Genomic DNA, 21,369 nt, shown 5'->3' on the forward strand with positions numbered 1-21,369 from the left:
ACTTCCGTTATTCCGGAAGTCGTCACGCGGTCCGCCATTTTTCTCCAAAGAGCTAAAACAGAGCTGACGGAACCCGACGAGCCAATTTTGGTGCTCTCGCGCAACCCGTCACCACAGCGAGGCGGACGGGTGAGTCGAGTCCCGTTTTGGTGCTTGTTGGTGTCGCGGAGCCAACCGCAGGACGTCCAAGTTGGCGCAGTTGCTGCCCCCCTGCCTGCTCTTGGTTCTTGTGCTAGCGGCTCATGCTAACGCAAACATAGCATAGCGCGTTTGCGGTGCCAATTTCAATCGTCGGTCTCCTTTTCCCTTCCCTTCCCTTCCGTTTTCTTTTCTTTTCTTTGTTTGTCCTCCCGTGTCGAAACGTGCCGTTCGGCGTCCCGATATCAATCGTGAACATAAGCGAGTCGCTCGAACGCCTTCGCGGATCCATTCGAGCGACGCCGAGACGGCGCGCTAGCTAGTGTGCTAGCTAGCGCCCGCGCTGGCAAAGAAAATAAAGCTCCTTCTTTCTTACTTTGTCACATTCGGGGAAAGAATTTGAGCGGAAAATAGGACCCTTCCACTAAAGCCCACCACTCCATTGATTGTTTTTCCTCCAACGTGTGAGTGGGACATCTTGTTGATGTCCATCCACATCGCCGTCGCTTGTTGTGCTGAGGAATTCCATCACACACGACTCACAACACACGCACACCAGCCCAAGTCCCGCGTCTTTGTGTCGATGTGGAACGCGAGATGGCTTTTAATTGCTAGTCCAAAACGGAACAGACGGAATGGAGACTATCTCCTATATATTGGATCATAATGATACATTTAATTTCAAGCGCCTTTCAAAGCTTTCAAGGACACTTTACAGTCACAGACAAGCATAGGTACTATAATAAAGAAAATATCATCACAAATACAATGCAATAAATCAAATACAGTTATAAATAGAAACAAGAGATAGCGCTACACAGAAAATGCCATTTTAAATAGGTGGCTTTTAAGAGGGGATTTGAAGCCGGCAAGAGAATCCATGTTACCAATGTTGGGAGGAAGCGAGTTCCCCGTGACCAAATGTTGAATTCCCTACTTAGGAAGTGTGTTTGCCAATGTCTGTTGGCTGTTGGGTTTGTGAAAATGCGTGCAGGAGTAGCAGTCATGTCGGACTTCATCGAGAGCGAGGCCGAAGAGTCTGAGGAAGAGTTTGAAGAAAAAGACCTAAAGCCCACAAAGACTCAGAGGTTCATGGAGGACGAAGGTAGGCGCGCTGGCGAGGGCCCGGGCACCCCCGCCCCCCCCACACTCAGTGAATATTTGACCGCAGATGAGGAGGAAGAGGAGAACATGGAAGACCAAGACGAGCGAGGCAACTTGCGTGGGCTCATCGATGACGGCGAGGAGGACGAGGAGGACGAGGAGAACGCGGCGGCTCAAAAGAGCCCAAGTGACGCTGCCAGCGACTCAGAGGAGGAAGTCCGCCATCGCCGCAAAAAGCGCAGTGAGTTTGCTACACTTCAACAAAGGCTCAAAAGTGGAGGAAAAGGCACAAGACGGAGCTAATCTCTAATCATAATAATCATACATTGTATTCATAAGCACATTTCAAAACTCTCAAGGACACTTTACAGGGACAGGATAACAAAAAAAAAAATCTGCGGGTGAACAGCGGCAGCCAGACGCGCCAGCATTCACTCAACCCACAAGTGTACACCGTTAACTCAACTATAAAATGGTCATCAGCACAATAATAATAATAATACAGTGATACCTCAGCTTACTTAATTGGTTTCCAGAATGTGTGTAAGGTGAAAAGTGCATTTTCCAAACATTATTTTCCCATAGGAAACCATTAAAAATGGGAATAAAATGTTTCCAGGTCCCCATAAAACATCATTTTCTACTAAATAAGCAATAAAACAACACAAAATATACCTTATTTTTATAGATAATAAATGTGCTATTGTACTGAAATAAATAAACTGTACTGAATAATAAAGGGGTTTTATTGATCTTTGTGATGGTCGTTGATGTCGTTGCCTCTTGATAATATCCAAGTGAAGTTGCCATGCTTTCTCGGCGATCATACCCTCACTCACACTGTCCCCTGCTAGCTCCTTTTCGTTCATCCAAATTGACAAGTTTTTCTACAGACTCGAAAAAGATTGACGCCAGGGGAGGCGCCTGAGGTCGGGGGCTGTTGCCGCTTCCTAGGCCCCCCTTCAGCCCCTGACTTCTTTCGTGTTCCCCAGCCTGCTTGTTGTAATGCCAGCTCTTTTTTGGACTTATCCTTTATGTGCACATGTCATCTCCTATCAGGTGTCACCAAATTCTTCAAACGCGAGATTGATGAAGAGGTAAAGTCTTTGACACGTCTTCTTCCCCCCCGGACAGATTACAACGACCTGGACGAGGATGACCTGGACCTCATAGAAGAAAACTTGGGTGTCAAAGTGAAGAGGAGGGTAAGGGTCTTTGTTGCCCCCCGTTCCCCTTCTTCTCACGAGCTGCGTGCCAATTTGACCTGCTGCCGTTGTCGCGCCACAGAAGAAGAAATACGACCGCGTGAAAACGCTGGACGACGACGACGAGGACGACGACGAGAAAGACCTGATCGCCGACGAAATCTTTCACGGCGACGGAGATGGCGAGGCGGAGGAGGGCCAGGCCTTCCACCGGCCTCTCCAGCAGGCCGACGACGACGAGGAAGGAGACGAGGAGGAGTCGGGTAAAAGCTCCCAATCCCCACTCAAATTCCTTCTTCCGCCCGCGCCTTTCTTTGCCACAAACTTTGCCAAACATCTGCCAGACTTGAGTGCAATGTAGCAAACCGGTGCAGGCGAGAGAAGGAAACGTAGCCGTCCTTCCTGAAATCAGCAGCCAGCTTGTCCAAATCAAGGTTCAACGCCACCAAGGATGCTTGTGGCCACTGCTGACAAATGTCCCAATTTCAGCCCCCAAAATGCCCCGCCGTCTTGATGCGTTGTCTCCTATTGTGTTTGTCTCGTCTTGAATTCCACAGATATTGACGACTTTATCGTGGATGACGACGGGCAACCCATCACCAAAAAACGCGGCAAGAAATTCTCCGGCTACACCGACGCGTGAGTCTTTTGTTGTCGTCGGCGACGTCTGCGCGCGGAGGAAACGAGTCGCCGTCATCCGGTTGAAACGGCGGCGGTCCCGCTGGTTTGCGCAGAGCCCTGCAGGAGGCGCAGGAGATCTTTGGCGGCGACTTTGACTTTGCCGACTTTGACGGCGACGCCTACGACCAGGGCGAGGAGGAGGAGGAGGACCAGGACGAGGAGGCCTGGGAGCGACCCAAGAAGCAGACCAAGAGGCGGCAGGGTCGCAAGAGCATCTTTGAGCTCTACGAGCCCAGCGAGTTGGAGAGCAGTCACATGACCGACCAGGACAACCAGATCCGCTCCACCGACATGCCCGAGAGGTTCCAGGTGCGCGCCGCCCACCGGCAAACGTGGCCCTTGCGGGGCGCCGTCCCATCTTCTTCACTCTGACAAGAACGCAATGATGGCCCTCATTCATAGCTTCAATCCGCGACGCGCCAAAAAGGCTCAAAAGACCGTCTGCGGCTTTGCTTTGGCGACAGCGAGGCGCGGCGGTTCTCGTCACGTCAGATTGTCCAAAACGCGCCGATTGCAATCTGCTTTGTTTGGCAGCTGCGATCCATCCCCGTCAAAGCGGCCGAGGACGAAGAACTGGAGGAGGAAGCGGAGTGGATCTTCAGACACGGCTTCTCTACGCTCACCATTTCCATTCAGGTTGGTGAGGTTGTTCCGGCCAAAGGCGGCCCGGCGCGCTCACCTGAACGTGCTGCCGTGTCTGCCGGCAGGAGAGCGCCGACTATTTGGAGCGCGGGACTTCCACCAACTTCAGCCGACAGGGTCCCAGCACCACCGCCAAAATCAAGGAGGCCCTCAACTTCATGAGGAACCAGCAATTTGAGGTCTCGCTGGACGCCAAAACGCCGTCCGGCATCCGGAACACATGAAAATGCTGCACGTCCACTGGCTGGCTTTGTGGTGTCCTCATCCAAACGTTGTCTCAACGACAATTTGCAAGATCTTCTTCTGAATCAATGAGCCCCTTTTGAGTCGTGTGGACTGTCTGCGCCGGTGCAGCGAGGACCACTTTGGGCAATTTGACCTTGAGTGACAGCCAAAGCCAGCCAATGGCAATCATTTCGGAGAGGGGGACGCAGCGTTGATTGATGATTGACAAAAAGAACACATCGCCATGGCCATCTGGCACATGTTGTCTGTCTCTCCATAATGGCTGCCTTTCTTTCCAGGTTCCGTTTATCGCTTTCTACAGAAAAGAGTACGTGGAACCCGAGCTGAATATCAACGACCTGTGGAAGGTGTGGCAATGGGATGAAAAGGTAGCGCACTCGCCGCCTCTTGCAAAGCGGCACGCAATCAAGTCCACTCCAATCGCCGCGTCAACATTTACCACTTCCTCCACCAGTGGACTCAGCTGAAAACCCGCAAGCAGAACCTGAGCCGACTCTTCCACAAGATGCAAGCGTACCAGTTTGAGCAAATCTCTGCCGACCCCGACAAACCTTTGGCCGACGGGATTCGCCCGCTGGACACGGCGGACATGGAGAGGTGCGTGCGTCGCGCATCGCCGGCGTTTCTCACTGCGTCGCCCGGCGAACATGCGCGTTTGTGTGCTTGTCGCAGGCTGAAAGACGTTCAGACCCTGGAAGAGCTGGGCGACGTGTACAACCACTTTTTGCTCTACTACGGCCGAGACATTCCCAAGATGCAGAACGCCGCCAAGGCCAGCAAGAAGAAGCTCCGCAAGATCAAGGAAGTCGCACAAGATGGTGGGTCACAGAATGGACGGACGGACGGACGGACGGATGCTTTTATTTTTGGTCCTCTGCCGAGACCTGACTTGTATGCCCTTGCAGGTGAGGAGGCGGAAGTGGAGGTGGAAGAAGAGGAGGAGCAGAAGGGTCCGGACCTCAAGCTGGCTTCCCGCAGGGACATGTACAGCATCTGCCAGAGCGTGGGCCTCGGTCTGTGCGCCGGCTTCTTGCGCTCGCGGCTTCTCCGACACGCTTTGTGACGGCTGCCCCCCCCCTCGCAGACGGGCTGGCCAAAAAGTTCGGCCTGACGCCCGAGCAGTTTGGCGAGAACCTGCGAGACAGCTACCAGCGCCACGAGACGGAGCAGTTCCCCGCCGAGCCGGTGGAGCTGGCCAAGGACTACGTGTGCAGCCAGTTCCCCAGCCCGGACGCTGTCCTGGAGGGCACGCGCTACATGGTGGCCATGCAGATCGCCCGTGAGCCGCTGGTCCGACACGTTCTGCGCCAGACTTTCCAGGAGAGGGCCAAGATCAACATCAAGCCCACCAAGAAGGGCAAAAAGGTCGGAAGGGGCGGTCGGAAGGGGCAGTCGGAAGGGGCGGTCGGGAGGCGCTTACGTGGTCTTCTTCTTGGCCTGTCTACGCAGGAAGTGGACGAGGCCCACTTTGCCTACTCCTTCAAGTACCTGAAGAACAAGGCGGTGAAGGAGCTGAGCGGCGATCAGTTCCTCAAGATGTGCTTGGCCAAGGACGAGGGCCTGCTGTCCTTAGACATCTGCATCGACCTGGTTGGCGTCAAAGGGTAAGACGCCGCTCCTCAGGGACGGACGGCCAGGCCCTCTGATTGACCCCCCCACCCCAGGTTCGCCGGCGACCAGACCTACTTTGATGAAATCAAGCAGTTCTACTACCGAGACGAGTTTAGCCATCAGGTGCAGGAGTGGAACCGTCAGCGCACCATGGCCATCGAGAGGGCCCTCAACCACTTCCTCTACCCTCAGATGGCCAAAGAGCTCAAGAGCAAACTCATGGCTGAGGCCCGCGAGAGCATCGTTCGGGTATGCCGACACATCCGGGCGGGGAGTGGGGGGGAAGAGGTTCAAGCGCCTGCCGATGAGTCAGACCTTTTGTTTTTTTCCCCTCCGCTCACTTGCAGGCGTGCTGCCGCCGCCTGTACAACTGGCTGAAGGTGTCTCCTTACAGGCCAGACCAGCAGCTGGAGGAAGACGACGACCTGATGGACGAGAGTCAGGGCAAAGGCATCCGCGTGCTGGGAGTGGCCTACGCGCCCAGCAGGTACCAGCGGGCAGGAGAATTTGCCGCCCATCGGCGGATTTCCAACTTTTTCAGAGCAAAATCAAACTAAATATGGATTCTGGCTGCTTCGCCGTTCATTTCCTGTTTCGGTTTGTGTTGGCGGAAAGCGCCATTTTGATTGGATGATACTGACGCCGGTGCCGTTGATGTCAAAACAGCTTGAATAAGCGGACCAGTTAAAAAAAATCAAGTTGATTCGCCCTTGTGGAGAGAACAGCTTCTAATTTGATAGATTGTAATTAGCAATGAAACATTAGCATCAATGAAACAGTCCAATGTCAGTGGCACGATGACAAGCCCCATGCTAACGTTAGCATCAATATACTTCTGTGAGGCAGCAGAAAGCCGGCGTGCAAGCTAGCTAGCAGTAACCTTGCGGATGTACCCGGCAAGTTGACTTTTATTCCGATAGTTTGGTTGGATTTTTACCAATCAACAGAAAACCATTCATGTTCATGGTGAGTATTAGCACAAAATTATTTAAAATAATACATTCTGACATTTGTCATTCGCATCCCCGTACGAGGCGGACACGCCAGCCGATCAACTGAGCTAGCGTGTGACGCCACTACAGCCGTTGAACTGGGAGGCGGCGTTTGCCAAATCTGCGCGCAAAGCGCATCGGTTGCAGTTTTATGACCCCGACGTGTTAAACGCGAACGAAATGTCCCCCTTCGTCGGCTGCGTTGAAAAGGACGCGCCTTGGCGGCCTGAGCCAGCCAGTCTTTGCGGAGCCCCCCCAGACTGGCTGGCAATGGCGACGTCGGCCATCAGGGTGGCAACTCGGCTCGCCATCAAGCCACGAGGGGCGGCGTGGCGGGCGAGACGCTGGAATCACCCCGCCTTTCTCCCGCCGCAGAGACACGCCCGTCTTCTGCGCGCTGATCAATGGCGAAGGTGAAGTGGTGGACTTCCTGCGCCTGCCCTACTTCATGAAGAGGAGGAACGCCTTCAGGGAGGACGAGCGAGAGAAAAAGGTGCGCGCGTTCAAGACCGGCCGTCTTTCGCCGTCGCTCACCGGACGTGTCCGCTTTAGGCAAACGACATTGAAAACCTCAAGAAGTTTTTGGCCAGCAAGAAGCCTCACGTGGTGGCCGTGGCCGGCGAAAACCGGTAAGAGATTTGATTGCGTCCCGCCGCTCGGAAAGGTCACGACCCCCGTGCGGCCTGCAGGGACGCTCAGATGATCGCGGAGGACATGAAGAGGACGATCGGCGAGCTGGAGCAGGAGTCGTCGCTGCCCTCTGTCGCCGTGGAGATGGTGGACAACGAGCTGGCCACGCTCTACATGAACAGCAACAAGTCGGAGGTACGCCGCCGCCGAGGAAAAGGCGCTTGCCGCTCAGCGCTTCGCGCTTGACGCTGTGCTGTGGCGCAGGCCGACTTCCGAGACTACCCCCCCCTGCTGCGCCAGGCCGTGTCGGTTGCCAGGAAGATTCAAGATCCGCTGGTGGAGTACGCACAGGTCTGCAGCTCGGACGAGGACATCGCCTGCCTGAAATTGCACCCCTTGCAGGTGAGGCCTCCATCTTGGGGGGGGCATCCACTTTTTATGGGTTCTGTCCCAACCCGGCTCCATATTGCGACCCGTCTCCAAAGGATCCCAGCCGTTCCATGAGAGCTCTCCTTTGGCTTTCAGGAACAAGTGGTGAAGGAAGATCTGCTGTCGGCGCTCTACTGCGAGTTCATCAATCGGGTCAACGAGGTCGGCGTGGATGTCAACCGGGCCATCGCTCACCCTCACACTCAAAGTCTGGTCCAGTACGTGTGCGGTCTGGGCCCAAGGAAAGGCTCGCACCTGCTCAAGGTTGGCTAGGTCCCCCCTCCCCCCCAGCAAAGACCCCCACGGCTCTCGGCCCTGACCGCCGTCTTGCTCCTCCGAGCAGATCCTGAAGCAGAACAACACGCGTCTGGAGAACCGAACGCAGTTGGTCACCATGTGCCACATGGGCCCAAAGGTCTTCATCAACTGCGCCGGTTTCATCAAGATCGACACGGCGTCACTCGGTGACAGGTGGGCGTCCTGGCGCCCGGCATCCTGGCGAGGACTCGACTTTCACCCGACTTTCACCCGACTTTCACCCGACTTTCCTTCTGCAGCACCGACTCCTACATCGAGGTTCTGGACGGTTCCCGCGTCCACCCTGAGACGTACGAGTGGGCTCGCAAGATGGCCGTGGACGCGTTGGAGTACGACGAATCGGCCGAGGACGCCAACCCGGCAGGCGCCCTGGAAGAGATCTTGGAAAACCCCGAACGGCTCAAAGATCTTGACCTGGACGCATTTGCCGAGGAGTTGGAGAGACAGGTGGGCTCCCCGGGTGGCAGTGGCGGTGGCGGCAAGAGGGCTCCCAGCCTCACCCCCTCTCTCGTCTCCAGGGTTACGGTAACAAGGGCATCACTCTGTATGACATCCGAGCCGAGTTGAGCTGCAGGTACAAAGACCTCCGGGTCCCCTACAGAGTCCCCAACACGGAGGAGGTCTTCAACCTGCTCACAAAGGAGACGCCAGAGACCTTCTACATTGGTGAGACCTTTGGAAAATGCCCATTTCAGATTGAAACGGGGCAAAATGCAAAACCGAAATACCCCAACCGATGCCAGTCTTTGTCGGAAGTGGCCCGTTCTTTGTGCTTAGGCGGCACCGTGGCCGGTTGTTTATGTGCTGAGTTCATCGGAATTGAGGTTTCCTCTCAAAACGGCCTCGCTGCGAGCCGCTACTCCAGTCGGCCTCACGCGGGAAGCGGCGGCGCAAGCGCGGCGAATGACATGTGGCCTTTTGCGGCGCAGGCAAGCTGATCACCAGCGTGGTGACGGGCATTGCCCACAGGCGGCCGCAGGGCGAGAGTTACGACCAGGCCATCCGCAACGACGCCACCGGCCTGTGGCAGTGCCCCTTCTGCCAGCAGGACAACTTCCCCGAACTGAGCGAGGTAGCGGCCGCCGGCGGGCTCTTCCTCTACTCGCCGCGCGCCGAAAGGTCACGCTCCACCCTGGCGTCCGTCCGCAGGTGTGGAACCACTTTGACAGCGGCTCCTGCCCCGGTCAGGCCATCGGCGTGCGCAGCAGGCTGGACAACGGCGTGCAGGGATTCATTCCCACCAAGTTCCTGAGCGACAAGGTGGTGAAGCACCCCGAGGAGAGGGTGAAGGTGAGACGCCCGTTTCACGCCCGGGCGCCGCCGCTCTCAAACGCCCCCCCTTCCTCCCACAGGTGGGCATGACGGTTCACTGTCGCATCATGAAGATCGACATTGAGAAGTTCAGCGTGGACCTGACGTGTCGCACGTCGGACCTGTCGGACAAGGCCAACGAGTGGAAGCTTCCCAAGGACACCTACTACGACTTTGACGCCGAGTCGGAAGACCTCAAGCTGGAGGAGGAGTTGAAGAAGAAGCAGCAGCGCACGCGTCAGTAGAGCCCTCGCTCGGGTCGTTGCCGCCTCGGGTCAGCTAACCCCCCCCTCATCTCCACAGCGTACATCAAGCGCGTCATCGCCCACCCAAACTTCCACAACATCAGCTTCAACCAGGCCGAGAAGATGATGGAGACGCTGGACCAAGGAGACCTGATCATCAGGCCCAGCAGCAAGGGCGAGAACCACCTCACCGTCACCTGGAAGGTGAGCGGGGCCGGGATGGGGGGCGGGGAGGAAGCGCCGCTCCGCCTCCAACCAAAGGTCTCTCCACTTGGAGCAGGTGGCCGACGGCATCTACCAGCACGTGGACGTGAGGGAGGAGGGCAAAGAGAACGCCTTCAGCTTGGGACACACGCTCTGGATCAACAACGAGGTAGGCCACCCGCCAGCACCCGCCAGCCCGACCTTGCCTTGAGCCTTTTGTTGCTTTCTTGCCAAATGGCTCTCCTCCTCAACAAGCGTCTGGATTCTTGCAGGAGTTTGAAGACCTGGACGAGATCACGGCGCGCTTCATTCAGCCCATGGCGGCCTTCGCTCGCGACCTGCTGAGCCACAAATACTTCCAAGAGTGTCACGGCGGAAGCAAGGAGGCAAGTTGTTCCCGCGCCTTCCGTCGCCGACCTCGTCGTCGCGCGTCGCCGACGTCGTCGTCACGGCTTGCCCTCGTCCGCAGAAAATGGAGGAGCTGCTGGTGAGGACCAAGAGGGAGAAGCCCACCTTCATCCCCTACTTTGTGTCGGCGTGCAAGACCTTGCCTGGAAAGTTCCTGCTGGGCTACCAGCCTCGAGGAAAACCGCGGTGGGTGACCGTCCGTCCGGGCGAGCGCTCGCTCAATAAGCCCGCGCCCTCAAGACGCCCCCCCCCCCCCCCCCCAATCCCGGACTGTTCGCAGGGTGGAGTACGTGACCATCATCCCGGACGGCTTCAGGTACCGCTCACAGGTCTTTCCCAGCGTCAACGGCTTGTTCCGCTGGTTCAAGGACCACTACCAGGAGCCCGTGCCAGGTAGGCACAAAAACCACGAGAAAAAGAAAGAAAGAATCCATTTTGCTCTCGCCATCAACCAATCTGGATTGTATTGTATTGTATTGTGTTGTATTGTATTGTATTGAGCGCGCATGTTTTGTGGCCAAGGCATCACACCCACCAACAGCAGCAGCAGCCGCACGCGCACGCCCGCCTCGGTCAACGCCACGCCCGCCAACATCAACATCGCCGGTGAGTGTCGTGAGCGTCGCTCGCCGCGTCCGTCCCGCGGCCTCAACGCCGCCTCACCGGCTGTCCGCCCGCCCGGCTCTCTCTCTCTCCGCAGACCTTACGCGAGCCGTCAACGCGCTGCCGCGAAACATGACCTCGCAGATGTTCAGCGCCATCGCCGCCGTCACGGGCCAGAACCAGAACCCCAACACCACGCCGGCCCAGTGGGGATCCAGCCAGTACGGCTACGGGGGCAGCACCGGAGGAGGAGGCAGCTCCTCAGCCTATCACGTGAGCCCGCCTTGGCGTCCGCCTGCGCTCGCGAGCGCGTCGACTGACGCCTCCTTCCCGGTCGGTCCGCCGCCGCAGGTGTTCGCCACGCCGCAGCAGCCGATGGCCACGCCCATGATGACGCCCAGCTACGCCTTCGCCACGCCCGGCCAGCAAACGATGGGCACGCCGCAGTACCCGGGCTCCACCCCGCAGTCCGCCCACGCCCACCACCACGGCCACGCGTCGGGCACGCCGGCGTCGTCCGTGTCGTCGTCGCGAGGCCGAACGCCTCAGCAGCAGCCAAAGTGAGTCGCGCGCTCCCGTTTTGTTTTTGCCTGCGGGCTGTGCCGGCGTTCACCGGGCGGCCCTCGCCCTCCCTCCCTCCGTCCCCCCGCAGGGCGAGCGGCGCCGGACGCTCCACGGCGGCGGTGGACTGGGGCAAGATGGCCGAGCAGTGGCTGAAAGAGAAGGAGGCGGAAGGCCGTAAGAAGACCCAGAGGATGACCCCGCGACCTTCGCCCAGCCCCATGATCGAGAGCACGCCCAGGTCCATGGCCGGCGACGCCACGCCCCTGCTGGACGAGATGGACCGCTAGCGCGCTTCCCGGACCGGCATGCCGCGCAGCCCCGCTCTCCCGCCGCCATTTTGCTCGTTGCTTTGCGGCGTTTTTTTGCTTGGCTCGTCCCGTCGGCGAGAGACAAGCCACGCCTCCCGGTCACGCCCATCGGGAGAGCAAAGGACTTTATTTGGGAATCCAAAGACAACTGTTGCTTTGTTGTTCCCCCTTTTGGAATCTTCCAAGTTGACATCGCTGCGCGCACGTTGCGCACGTGCGTCGCCGCCGTCGGCCCTCTTGCGTGCACAAGATGGCCAACGGGGCGGCGTGCGACTGTGATGCCTTGAAGGCCATCGTGCGGATCCGCGACTTGGCGGCGTCCGTTTTTTGGGTCAGCGCCAGCCCATTGGCTGGCTCGCTCGCCGGTCTGAATTGTGCTCTCAATTGGCTCCAGACCGACTAAAGAAATCTCGCCCAAATGGCCGCCTGTGACGTCTTTGTTTGCAACGCGTCAGCAGTCGGTGGCAGAAACAAACGGCTGGCTTGTTTGATGTCCAAATGTGAAAGAAAATGATGCCTTCATTTTGTGCCACTTTCAACAAAATCCAGAGGCTTTCAATCAAAGGAAAAGACGTGATTTCAGACACGATCTGACGTTCCAACACGACGGAGCTTTTTTTTCTTCTTTGAGGTTGAAACGCCCGGTTTTGTCGCTTTCGTGTCATGTTCTCGTTCTCTCGCCAACCTCTTTGTTTTGAGTGCATTCTGCAAATATTGGAAAGATCGCTTGACGGTTGGAGACCCAATTTAGGGAGTCAGCCGCCCTTGAGCAAGCGGATGTCGTCGCCAAGCGTTTTTCCCAAGCCCCCAAATGGACCGCTGGAAGGAGACGCGCCCGCCAGATGAGTCGTGCGTGCACCAAATCAACACGCCACGAGGAGATGCGGCCAACAGCAAACTTTTATTGGCGGGATTGGCGGCGGCGTCTCCTCAGCAACAGTCGGGCTTCCTCCTGGGCGGCTCGTCGCCGGTGATCTCTGGCAAGACGACAGGCGCGGCTGCGTCATTGGTGCGACGGTCCGGCCGGCGTCAGCGCGCGACTCACTGATGACGTCGGCGGCGTTGCCGGCCGCGCTCTTCTCCAGCCGGCGCAGGACGTTGGCCTCGAAGGTCAAGGCGGCCACGCGCAGGAACAAATCTGCCACGCCGTCCCCTGCGGCACGACAGCCGTCAGCTTGATGGGTGCGCCGCGCCGCCCGGGCGCCGCCGGCGCGCCGCTACCTGACTTGGCGGAAACCGCCCAATACTCGGCCCGGATCTCCTCCGACACTCGGACGGCTTCCTGTTCCACCTCAAGCAGCCGCTCGGGAGGCTGGCGGCGAGAAAAGACGGTCGGAGCTAGCGCCGCGCGCTCATGTTTTGCTCTGCTCTTCACCCACGCTGAGGTCCTTCTTGGTGCCCACCAGGAAGAGGAGAACGCTGGAGGGGTCGTTCTCCTTCATGGCGTCCTCCAGCCACTGCCTGCGCAGCCGCCGTCAAGGTTTTTGCCCACTCCAGCCGCGTTAAAACGGGCCAAGAAAGCGGCGACTGCCACTCACCTGGCATGCGCCAAGGAGCTTTCTCTGCTCAAGTCGAACACCACCACGATGGCTGTGGGGGCGGAGCACGCAAAATGGCAGCGGGTTGGACTTCCAAGTGCAACAAAGACCTCCACTACCCGCCTCACCTTGCGCTCCTCGGTAGTACGTGGAGGCGATGCACTTGAAGCGTTCCTGGCCCGCCGTGTCCCACCTGCAACGCACGCGGGGCGCCTCAGGGCTCCTGACTCGCCCCCCTTCCTCTTCTACGGCCACGGCGGCTGGCATACTCACAGCTGTAAGCTGAAGGGGACGCCGAGCACCTGGAAGTGTTCCATGTCAAAGTCCACGCCGATGGTGGCTTTGTAGTTGCCGCAGAAGCCCCCCTTGCTCAACCTTCATTTTGGCCACAAAGCACAACCGTCAGCCCGCCGACGGGCCCGGGACACTTGGGCCTCCCACGTCTGCTTCCACGCCTGCCCGGCAACATGTCGCCCGGCGTGACGGTTCCCTCACGCGACGGCGTGCGGGAACCGTTTGCAAGTTGCTGTGGATGGCCACGATGAGCTCGGGTGGAAGACCCTTCAATGCCAAGTGGGCTTTTTCGGGGACCGCCCCCTTTCCAGTAGGGGGACCGTTGTTCTGTCCTTTGGCCCGAGTTGGCCTGGCAAACCCTCTCTGATTGTTCTTTCTTTCACGTGTGGTTTTTATGATGGCTATGTGCCGTTCTGTCATTTTTTGTTGGGCCTTGACAGAGTTGTAGTGCCGTGTGAAAATGGCGCGACCGCCACGGCCGCGTCGATACCGACGACGCGAAGCGCTCGTGCCCCGGCTGCTTACCGGCTGACCAGACACGTTTTGCCCACAGAGACGTCGCCCACCACGATGACTTTGGCAAAGTTGAAGCTGTGAAAGAGCAAACGGGAGGTGAAGGCGGGAGAGGTTTGCGCCGTCATCGGCGTTTCCTTCTCTCGATCTCAAGAGTTTTGCTCCCCCTGCGACTGCTCGAACGCACCTGACGGCGTCTTCCTTGAGCCGCTGACACGCGGCCTTCACCTCTGGATGGAAAACCTCTTTGGTCTGCAGCGCCGCCATGGGACTGCAACACTAGAGGCGACGTGAGCGCGCGCCGCCGCGGCCAAATGAGCGTTTGCGGCCACTTCGTTGTGTCGGGAAGGTGTCGCGCGCCTCGATCGTGTTTGCGGGCGTCACCTTGGGGAGGCGCGTGATGATCCTGTCGTTGTTGTCTGGGGGCAGCATGATGGCCGACGCTGAAGCCGATCCACCTCCAACAAACAACACCAAACGACACGTTGGCTGCAAAGTTTGCCAACCGACCGTCGCGCGGTTCGCTCTCAACGCCCGACCCTCGAAACCCCTCCCCGCCCAACATTGAGAACTCCTTTCCTATGGAGAAAACAAGCAACTTGCCTCGGTTCCTTCGCGAACGTTTCGGCGGGATCTTGCTGACCAAGCCGAGTCGAAACGAAAGAAGGCACAGGAACACTTGAGAGAAATGCGTGGAAAGTTACCTGGGGCGGCCGCGACAGCGAACGAAATGAAAAGAAACTCGTCCGGATGGGATGTGGAAAAGGACAAAAGAAGCGCGGCCGCCGAGGGCGCAAAATGAAGTCAGCAGACTTGCCTCGCGATCAAATCAATTCATTAGTGGCGGTTGGGAAACAAAGTGCGCCACCGCGTGGCCTCGCCCGTTGCCGGCCCGGGGTTGAGGCCGCGGACCGCGTCGGAAAGTCACACCGAACCACCGGAATTGGAAAAAGACTCGAGCGTCTCGACCTATCTCCAATGACGTGAATTAAGACCTGCGTGGCAATGTTTTGATGACGAACGCGCAACGAGGAAAAGGGAGCGGGCTCCCAATTGACCGCAATCACCGTTTCGCATTGTTTTCGCAAATGACGTCCACGTTTAGACAGAAAGGCCAAAGTATGGACACTAGTGATGTGTCGTTCGCGAACTAGCCGGATCTCAGAGCCGAATCTCTGAAGTGAACGAAGAGAGCCGGCTTCATACTCATGCTCTCAACACAATCGATGCAATTTCAGGCAGGAAATATCCGCATTGTTTCGCTATTAAAGGCTTGTGATTCACTTTCTCAAAGAATCATACCCATAGATGACAAAGAACGTGCTGGAGTCCAAGATTGGCTCAAAAAAGTCACCACAGGGAAAGTCAGTTAGTGGATGCTTTCTGTGCACATAGAAATCAAGCCATAGAAATAAAAATAGTTGATATAGTGTCATTTTTACATGACTAATTCGTTTTTCACATCATTTTACATGACTTTTTTGAGTTAATTAATTGAAGGAACAACAAAACAAAAAAAAACAACAAACTGAGGAGCTATTTGGGAGCCAAAGAAGACGGATCTTTTTAGTGAGCCGAGCCAAAAGAACCGGCTCTCTGAAAAAAGCCGGAATTCCTATCACGATGTACACTGCGAAATCCAAATCGCCCTTTTCTGCTGCGACGCCGCAACCCGAGCGTGATGTCATATGTACGCGACTCTTGGTATTTAACGGGGGCGCTCAGCACGCCTCGTTCTTTTCCACCTTCAACGCCGACCGCCAAGTGACGCACGGGAGAAGGAACTCCGAAGCTAGCATGGAGCAACTTCCACCGAAAATGAATGCGTTTGGTTGGCGACCGCGTGGATTCGTCGTGGACGCCGCGCAAATGTTAGCGTTTTCTTCCGTCGCTCGTCGTCGTTATGGACACGTGCCGACGAAGATTGAGGCCACCGATTCGCCGTGGAGCGTCTTTGAGATTGGCGACGAACGTTGAGGTTTGCCCCTTTTCGTCTCCCGTCACGCCACGCGGATGCGATCGTGATGAAAATTGTGAATAGGAAGTGCCGTCCGATGCGACAATTGACGAAGTTTCTCGATCACTGTTCTGAATCGCCCCGCCGACCCAATTGGTGTATTTTGTATAGTCTGGGAAGAAATAATAGATTTTTTAACCACCCCCCCAACACCCCACCAGGTCACGCGCCCAGATGGAAACCCCTCCACAAAGTCCCCATTTCTGATTGGAGCGACTGTTTTCAAGCCGGAAGGTATTTTACAAGTTGAGGTCTTGATTGTTTCAAAGTGGTTGTGATGAGATCTGGAGTGAAACAGCTGGAATTACCGGCAGATGCTCAGTGGTGACGCTCGCTCTTCTGAACGCTGACGTCTTGATGGAATGCTGTGCATCGTTGAGATGGACGTTGTGCTGATGTGGACGTTTTTCTTCTGCTTCCTAAAGATCAAAAGTCGTCACGGCAGGCCTGCGACGAGGCCTAATTGACGTCCAACTCGCCGCAGACGCGACAGGGCGGTGACGTCACTCGAATGCTTGCGGAGGTGCCGAGATTCGCTTCGGGTGAGTGTCGTGGATGATTGATTGACAATTGGGCCGTCGTGATGAGATCTGGAGTGAAACAGCTGGAATTACCGGCAGATGTTCAGTGGTGACGCTCGCTCTTCTGAACAGGCGTGAAATGTGCCGTCACGATGTCGGCGGGCCGCCCAGCGCGCCGGTAATTGTGACTTTCCTTGTGGTGCAGATGGCGGACGAAGAATGTGCGGCTGCCCCGAGCAGACTTTGGCCAAGTCGGGGCGGCTTCGGTCGTTTGCCAGCTTTGCCCGAGACGTGCCGCGTCCATCTTGAGGACTTCTTCTTTTCCTTTTGGCTTTTCCCCAGACGTCCTGTGCCCATCTTGAGGACCAAGGAATAAAATGTGTAAAAACAAAGTCCTGGTTTTTGATGTTTTTTTTTTTGTTGACTTCTCTGTTGACCCCAGTTGCCATCTTGATTTTTGCTGCCAATTCGGCTCCGAATCATTCAGCCCAGTCGTTTGTGCACTTTCTCAATGATTCAAGACTATTAATGAATGAATGATTTTGTTATGCTTGAATATCTTGTTTTCTATCCTTTCACTCCCACCCCAACCCCCATCCCTCTTCAATTGCTGCTGTGGACTGCAAATTTCCCCATTGCGGGACGAATAAAGGTATTCTGATTCTGATTTCTACTAAACTATTGGGCTGATCAATTAGTTTAGAGCTCAACCTCCACAATTGATGAAAATATTTCTTCAGTCGTCATCTGTGCTTCTCTGAAGGTGTCGTACAGATGACGGCTGAAGAAACCTTTTCGTCGATGGACCACTCCTCTATTCAGGCGAACCTCCACAATTGCAATTTTTTTGGGAGTAAACAACAGCGTTAAGATGCAAAGCTTTATTGTCATGTCGTTTGCCACTTTTGTGCAGTCTCCAAAAGGTGATTGCAGCCCAGCGGCGCGGCACGGTGCCAACTTTCAGATGATTGGTTGTGCATTATCCATTAAATTAAGTCGGAAAGGACGGACGGATGCGCGCCCACTTGCGGACGGCACCCGTGCCCCACTTTTTAAAATGCGATCACATAGCAGGTCGTGGACAAAGACTTCAGGTCCGACAAAGGTGTATGTATTGTCAACAAAAAGGTAGGTTGTCATCAAAGGTGAGTCTAAGCAGTCTCTTAAACAACATTCTCTTGAAGTGTCCATTGTCACAAGATTCAAGGGCATCGCACTCAAATCAAAGTCGCGGTGTTTTGTTTTGGTGTTGCTTTATTGTGTTTGGGGGGGGGGCGGCACTCCGATCAGTCATCGTCGCGCTCGATGTAGCTCTTGGAGGCCGAGCGCGCCATCTGGCGGGCCAGGTATCGATCTCGGGCCGAGCTGACGCTCTGCTCGTTGGAACGTTTGGCAAATTTGCTGCCTTTGCTCCGCTGCCTTTGGCCTTCCTCATTCGCCGGCTCGGCTTCCTCGCGCCGGGACTCTTTGTGCCGGTTTGTCTGGACGTCCGGTTCTCGCCGTCCGTCCACTTTGTGCGACTTTGTCTGGCCGTCCGTCTCCCGCCGTCCGTCTTGACGTCTGCTTCTTTGACTGTGTCCGTCTCTCCGCCCGCCGCCCGGCGCGTCCTCCGGCTCGCCGTCGCTGCCCGACGACGGCGAGCCGGACCTGCGCCTGTCGTGGCGTTTGGACTGCGACGGGGGAGGCGTCTTGCTGCAAGCGCGCTGCCCCTCACGGGCGTCTTGGATGTCGCTTGGCGTCGTCTCGCTCTTCTGGCTGGTGTCTGGAAGCCTCCCATGGCTTGACTTGTTTGCCAAGCGTTCTGGGATGGCTTCCTCGCCAACTGTCTGGTTGAGAAGATGTCTGTAGAAACCGCTCAGATCTTTTTGTTTCCTCACGTCCAATGCAGCTGGTGAGGGCAATAAACAATGGCTTCCGTCATATTTTGTGACACTCCCTCCCAGCCCTGCCCCTTCCCACTGCCACACTCACCAATCTATGAGTACATGCTGTACTTTCATCCTGAACTTTTTTTTTTTTTTTTTTTTGCAAGACCTCACCTCAACTTTTTTTACATTACTACACTATCACTTTACATACGACACTACTTCACTTTACATTGACAAATGACATGTATTGTCTGTGTTTTTTCGCCACATTCACGCCGGGTCCGAGAGGACATTAATTTCATCTGTGCTGTATGTCATGCACATTTGACAATAAAGCTGACTTTGACTTTTTGACATTAGAAATAGCCAAGTGCAACTCGTTATTTCAGTTTAGGGGTGGGGGGGATGGACGTGCAAAAGTTGCTTTCTAATTCATCTAAATATCATGTCATGGTTTGCAGCAGATCTGACCTTCAATGGCAGCCTGGTGCCTCTGGCGCTCCTCTTGGTCCTTTTGTTCCTGCAGCTTGAGTTTGTAGGCCGAGGTGACGTAAGCCTCCTTGTCGGCAAACTGATCGCCCTCGGCCTCGCGCTCCTTTTGGATCTTGCGCTCATCTCTGCGTTCCTGCTCCTTCTTGCGGCTGTCCACGGCCTTCATCAGCTGCTGGATGTACTTGGGCTGGAAGTGCAACAAAAAAAAAAAGAGAAAAAGACGCTTGACGGGACTACAACCAAATTCTCAAAAGCAGGTTGCTTTGAGCGACTGCACAACCTTCCTGTCTTCCCCCGACAAAACTTTTTGACTGTTGTCCAGCCTTTGTCTTTGGATCTCATCATAGATGTTGTCGTAGTCATAGACGGTGCTGTCCTCCTCCAAGGCCTTCTTCATCTCCAGCTGAGTCTAAGCAGATGGCGAAGGGGAGCCTGTCAAGCGTGTCGCACGCTCCGCTAAGAGCGAAGAGGAGGTATGGCCGTACCTGTCTCATTGTCTTCTTCTTGGTTGCTTCTTTTTGCAAAGTCTCTCCAACAGTCGCCTGATTGAAAAGAAGCAAGTGTTGATTAAGACGCCATTTTTCAACAGGCGGATGATGGATTCAAATGTCCAAATGGTGCCACCTCATCATCAGAGTCATTGGCAAACACAGAAGGTCTCTGGAGTCGTGGAGGCTTGCTCAAGCATTTCTTCTGAGGCAGGATGAGCCCGTACCTGAAGAGGACGATCAAGAACCAAAGTTCTAAAGGTAGGTACGCTACAGCGAGCTCTATTCCACCGCCATCGTTTCTGTCCAGTGAAGCGAGCGCAGTCGTATATCATAGCATTTTGGTGAAGTAGGTCATGGTTTTTGGTGGGATTTTCCAAGCTATGCAGCTTATGATGAAGTATTGCACACGTTTCCCTCCACGCTGCTTCTTGAAATTTCCCAATATGACGAAAATCTGCCTGCATTCCATTGTTGATATTTGCTCATTTCTAGTTGGAATCTTTTCTGTTCTTGTTTAGAATTTCAAAAGCTTTCCGATGGTACCTTAGTCGTTAAGATCTGCCAAAAACGAAGACGGTTATGATCGTTTAAACTGTCATAAAGAACTCGCTCACAGATTTTCATTGTTTTAACTGTGTCATTACAGGCAGAAAATCCCCTCATGTTTCCAAAATTAAAAATGGCATTATTTATCCTAGAACAATCATCTGTACATCATTTGAAAGCTATTTAAATGCACTTTAATATGGAATTAGAAAATGTGTGATGAATTATTCTCGAAACATCCCTACTATTAGGAAACACAAGTATCGCTTACGACCTGACAGAGTTATGAATTTGTATTGCAATTGATTTAACTCGTCCCGTGTATTCAACACAACAGTGCGCATGTAGCGGATTTAGCATGAATGCTACTTTTCAGACGTATTCCCAGAAACAAACAAACGTTGAAGACAAAACCCGAACCTTGAATCGAACACGGGCACACGTCAACACCACTGAACACAATCAGAATCGGAAAGGCTTTAATAGTCTCAAAATGCGGAACGCAGTTTGATGCAATCCTTGTTTTCTTTTGCTCCTTTTTGCAGTGCTGCGTTTTGCACATCGTTACGAGCTGGATTAGCGGCGATGGCTCAGAGGTAAAAGTAACGAGTATATAATGAGGTCGAGTCTTGAATTTAAACTCTTTTCAAATCCCAAACTACCCCCGACTGTCCCATTAGTGTTCGTATTCGTGCTCGCACTTACTGTTTTGCTGGCACCGCCATCTTGTCTTCTTGGATTCAACCCTTACGGCAGATTCGACACATATGTAATCCTGCCAAGTCGTAAAAATAAACAAATAAATCAAGGCGCAATGTCTGCACCTATATAATCCATTCATATAAGTGTACACACTAGTCTATAGTTTTATCTATTCTTCTGACACGAATTTGCCAATGTGGCGAAAGTGCGACGGCCGTTGGTGCTAAATGATTATCAACATCAGATGTGGGCAGGATGCAAGTGCGGGTGCGTCATGTGCTTTGTCGCCAAGCGATGGTGTTCGAGAGAGTCTGCGACGAAACGCAACTGTGTGTTCAATTGTCCGAGGTGTCGGGATCGTATTTGTATACATTTTCCACGATGTGGCGCCATAGATCCTGCAAAAATGCAAATTTGCGCCTGAAGGTGACTCAATAGGACATTCCAAATTCTTGACGTCGTGTATGTAGAATGTGCGCGTCCTTGTGAACGCTGCAATCTGGTTTGGTGTGCATGTAAAAGTGCAAAGTAGAGTGTTGTGGAATTTAGATTGTCAATCGTTGTCATCGCGTTGACTTTGCTTAGTTCCTGGTGGAAAAACGGCAGCGGTGGGCCGGCACGCAGGAGGCCAGAATCTGTTCCGGCACAAACTCTCTCAACAAGTCCAACGCGCTCCTAATTGCAGCCGCAATCGCGGCCGATCACTTAGTTCTGTCATGAACTTTTATCAAGTTGAAGTGAGCCATAA

The 21,369-nt window shown here is 54.9% G+C and overlaps 3 protein-coding genes, 1 long non-coding RNA gene and 3 other non-coding genes across 8 annotated transcripts; 5 read left to right on the plus strand and 2 right to left on the minus strand.

The window, feature by feature from the left end:
• Nucleotides 1–12,228, plus strand: supt6h (SPT6 homolog, histone chaperone and transcription elongation factor). Its single transcript, XM_089016699.1, has 37 exons — nucleotides 1–129; nucleotides 1,133–1,243; nucleotides 1,310–1,483; nucleotides 2,377–2,447; nucleotides 2,530–2,710; nucleotides 3,005–3,086; nucleotides 3,182–3,437; nucleotides 3,663–3,764; nucleotides 3,836–3,949; nucleotides 4,295–4,384; nucleotides 4,471–4,613; nucleotides 4,689–4,834; nucleotides 4,922–5,029; nucleotides 5,101–5,381; nucleotides 5,466–5,620; nucleotides 5,681–5,876; nucleotides 5,975–6,114; nucleotides 6,995–7,112; nucleotides 7,172–7,248; nucleotides 7,309–7,444; nucleotides 7,514–7,651; nucleotides 7,775–7,942; nucleotides 8,022–8,149; nucleotides 8,236–8,443; nucleotides 8,515–8,662; nucleotides 8,926–9,068; nucleotides 9,146–9,286; nucleotides 9,349–9,544; nucleotides 9,611–9,756; nucleotides 9,833–9,925; nucleotides 10,029–10,142; nucleotides 10,226–10,350; nucleotides 10,445–10,557; nucleotides 10,687–10,770; nucleotides 10,865–11,040; nucleotides 11,119–11,327; nucleotides 11,420–12,228. Exons 2-37 carry the CDS (start codon nucleotides 1,144–1,146, stop codon nucleotides 11,616–11,618), a joined length of 5,199 nt encoding a protein of 1,732 aa, XP_088872825.1. The 5' UTR covers nucleotides 1–129; nucleotides 1,133–1,143; the 3' UTR covers nucleotides 11,619–12,228.
• A 274-nt stretch (nucleotides 12,229–12,502) lies between these two features.
• Nucleotides 12,503–15,099, minus strand: rab34b (RAB34, member RAS oncogene family b). Its single transcript, XM_089017695.1, has 10 exons — nucleotides 14,588–15,099; nucleotides 14,369–14,442; nucleotides 14,172–14,263; nucleotides 13,997–14,062; nucleotides 13,451–13,552; nucleotides 13,306–13,370; nucleotides 13,178–13,229; nucleotides 13,019–13,100; nucleotides 12,861–12,951; nucleotides 12,503–12,792 (listed from the first exon to the last, which is right to left on the minus strand). The coding sequence occupies exons 2-10, from the start codon at nucleotides 14,414–14,416 to the stop codon at nucleotides 12,503–12,505; spliced, it is 888 nt and encodes a 295-aa protein (XP_088873821.1). The 5' UTR covers nucleotides 14,417–14,442; nucleotides 14,588–15,099.
• A 606-nt stretch (nucleotides 15,100–15,705) lies between these two features.
• LOC148887004 (uncharacterized) lies at nucleotides 15,706–16,914 on the plus strand. 2 transcript variants are annotated; one of them, XR_016117864.1, is made up of 4 exons: nucleotides 15,706–15,962; nucleotides 16,163–16,235; nucleotides 16,427–16,543; nucleotides 16,728–16,914. It is a non-coding gene; the product is annotated as an uncharacterized LOC148887004 (long non-coding RNA). The 2 variants fall into 2 exon arrangements; XR_016117865.1 differs by lacking the exon at nucleotides 16,163–16,235 and having other exon boundaries at nucleotides 15,713–15,962.
• Nucleotides 16,002–16,073, plus strand: LOC148887005 (small nucleolar RNA SNORD49). Its single transcript, XR_016117972.1, has one exon. It is a non-coding gene; the product is annotated as a small nucleolar RNA SNORD49 (small nucleolar RNA).
• Nucleotides 16,274–16,346, plus strand: LOC148887006 (small nucleolar RNA SNORD65). The gene has a single exon (XR_016117974.1). It is a non-coding gene; the product is annotated as a small nucleolar RNA SNORD65 (small nucleolar RNA).
• Nucleotides 16,580–16,652, plus strand: LOC148887007 (small nucleolar RNA SNORD65). The gene has a single exon (XR_016117973.1). It is a non-coding gene; the product is annotated as a small nucleolar RNA SNORD65 (small nucleolar RNA).
• A 697-nt stretch (nucleotides 16,915–17,611) lies between the features above and the next one.
• On the minus strand, nucleotides 17,612–21,231 carry nsrp1 (nuclear speckle splicing regulatory protein 1). Its single transcript, XM_089017081.1, has 6 exons — nucleotides 20,625–21,231; nucleotides 19,507–19,597; nucleotides 19,368–19,424; nucleotides 19,163–19,291; nucleotides 18,862–19,069; nucleotides 17,612–18,410 (listed from the first exon to the last, which is right to left on the minus strand). Exons 1-6 carry the CDS (start codon nucleotides 20,642–20,644, stop codon nucleotides 17,809–17,811), a joined length of 1,107 nt encoding a protein of 368 aa, XP_088873207.1. The 5' UTR covers nucleotides 20,645–21,231; the 3' UTR covers nucleotides 17,612–17,808.
• Between the last annotated feature and the right edge of the window lie 138 nt (nucleotides 21,232–21,369).

This window comes from Hippocampus bargibanti, linkage group LG16 (genome assembly GCF_051943395.1).
Source record: "Hippocampus bargibanti isolate YZ-2025 linkage group LG16, ASM5194339v1, whole genome shotgun sequence".
NCBI lineage: Eukaryota > Metazoa > Chordata > Actinopteri > Syngnathiformes > Syngnathidae > Hippocampus > Hippocampus bargibanti.

What these genes read in the sequence shown, in the direction of transcription:
- supt6h (XM_089016699.1), top strand. Translation starts at nt 1,144, where the DNA reads ATGTCGGACTTCATCGAGAGCGAGGCCGAAGAGTCTGAGGAAGAGTTT. An exon ending in CCACCAAGAAGGGCAAAAAG is followed by an intron (nt 5,382 to 5,465) that starts GTCGGAAGGGGC and finishes CTGTCTACGCAG; the next exon opens with GAAGTGGACGAGGCCCACTT. An exon ending in AAGGCTCGCACCTGCTCAAG is followed by an intron (nt 7,943 to 8,021) that starts GTTGGCTAGGTC and finishes TCCTCCGAGCAG; the next exon opens with ATCCTGAAGCAGAACAACAC.
- rab34b (XM_089017695.1), bottom strand. Translation starts at nt 14,416, where the DNA reads ATGCTGCCCCCAGACAACAACGACAGGATCATCACGCGCCTCCCCAAG. An exon ending in TCATCACGCGCCTCCCCAAG is followed by an intron (nt 14,264 to 14,368) that starts GTGACGCCCGCA and finishes CGTCGCCTCTAG; the next exon opens with TGTTGCAGTCCCATGGCGGC. An exon ending in CTCAAGGAAGACGCCGTCAG is followed by an intron (nt 14,063 to 14,171) that starts GTGCGTTCGAGC and finishes GCTCTTTCACAG; the next exon opens with CTTCAACTTTGCCAAAGTCA.
- nsrp1 (XM_089017081.1), bottom strand. Translation starts at nt 20,644, where the DNA reads ATGGCGGTGCCAGCAAAACA. An exon ending in CCAATGACTCTGATGATGAG is followed by an intron (nt 19,425 to 19,506) that starts GTGGCACCATTT and finishes CTTTTCAATCAG; the next exon opens with GCGACTGTTGGAGAGACTTT. An exon ending in GCACCAGGCTGCCATTGAAG is followed by an intron (nt 18,411 to 18,861) that starts GTCAGATCTGCT and finishes TGCCCTCACCAG; the next exon opens with CTGCATTGGACGTGAGGAAA.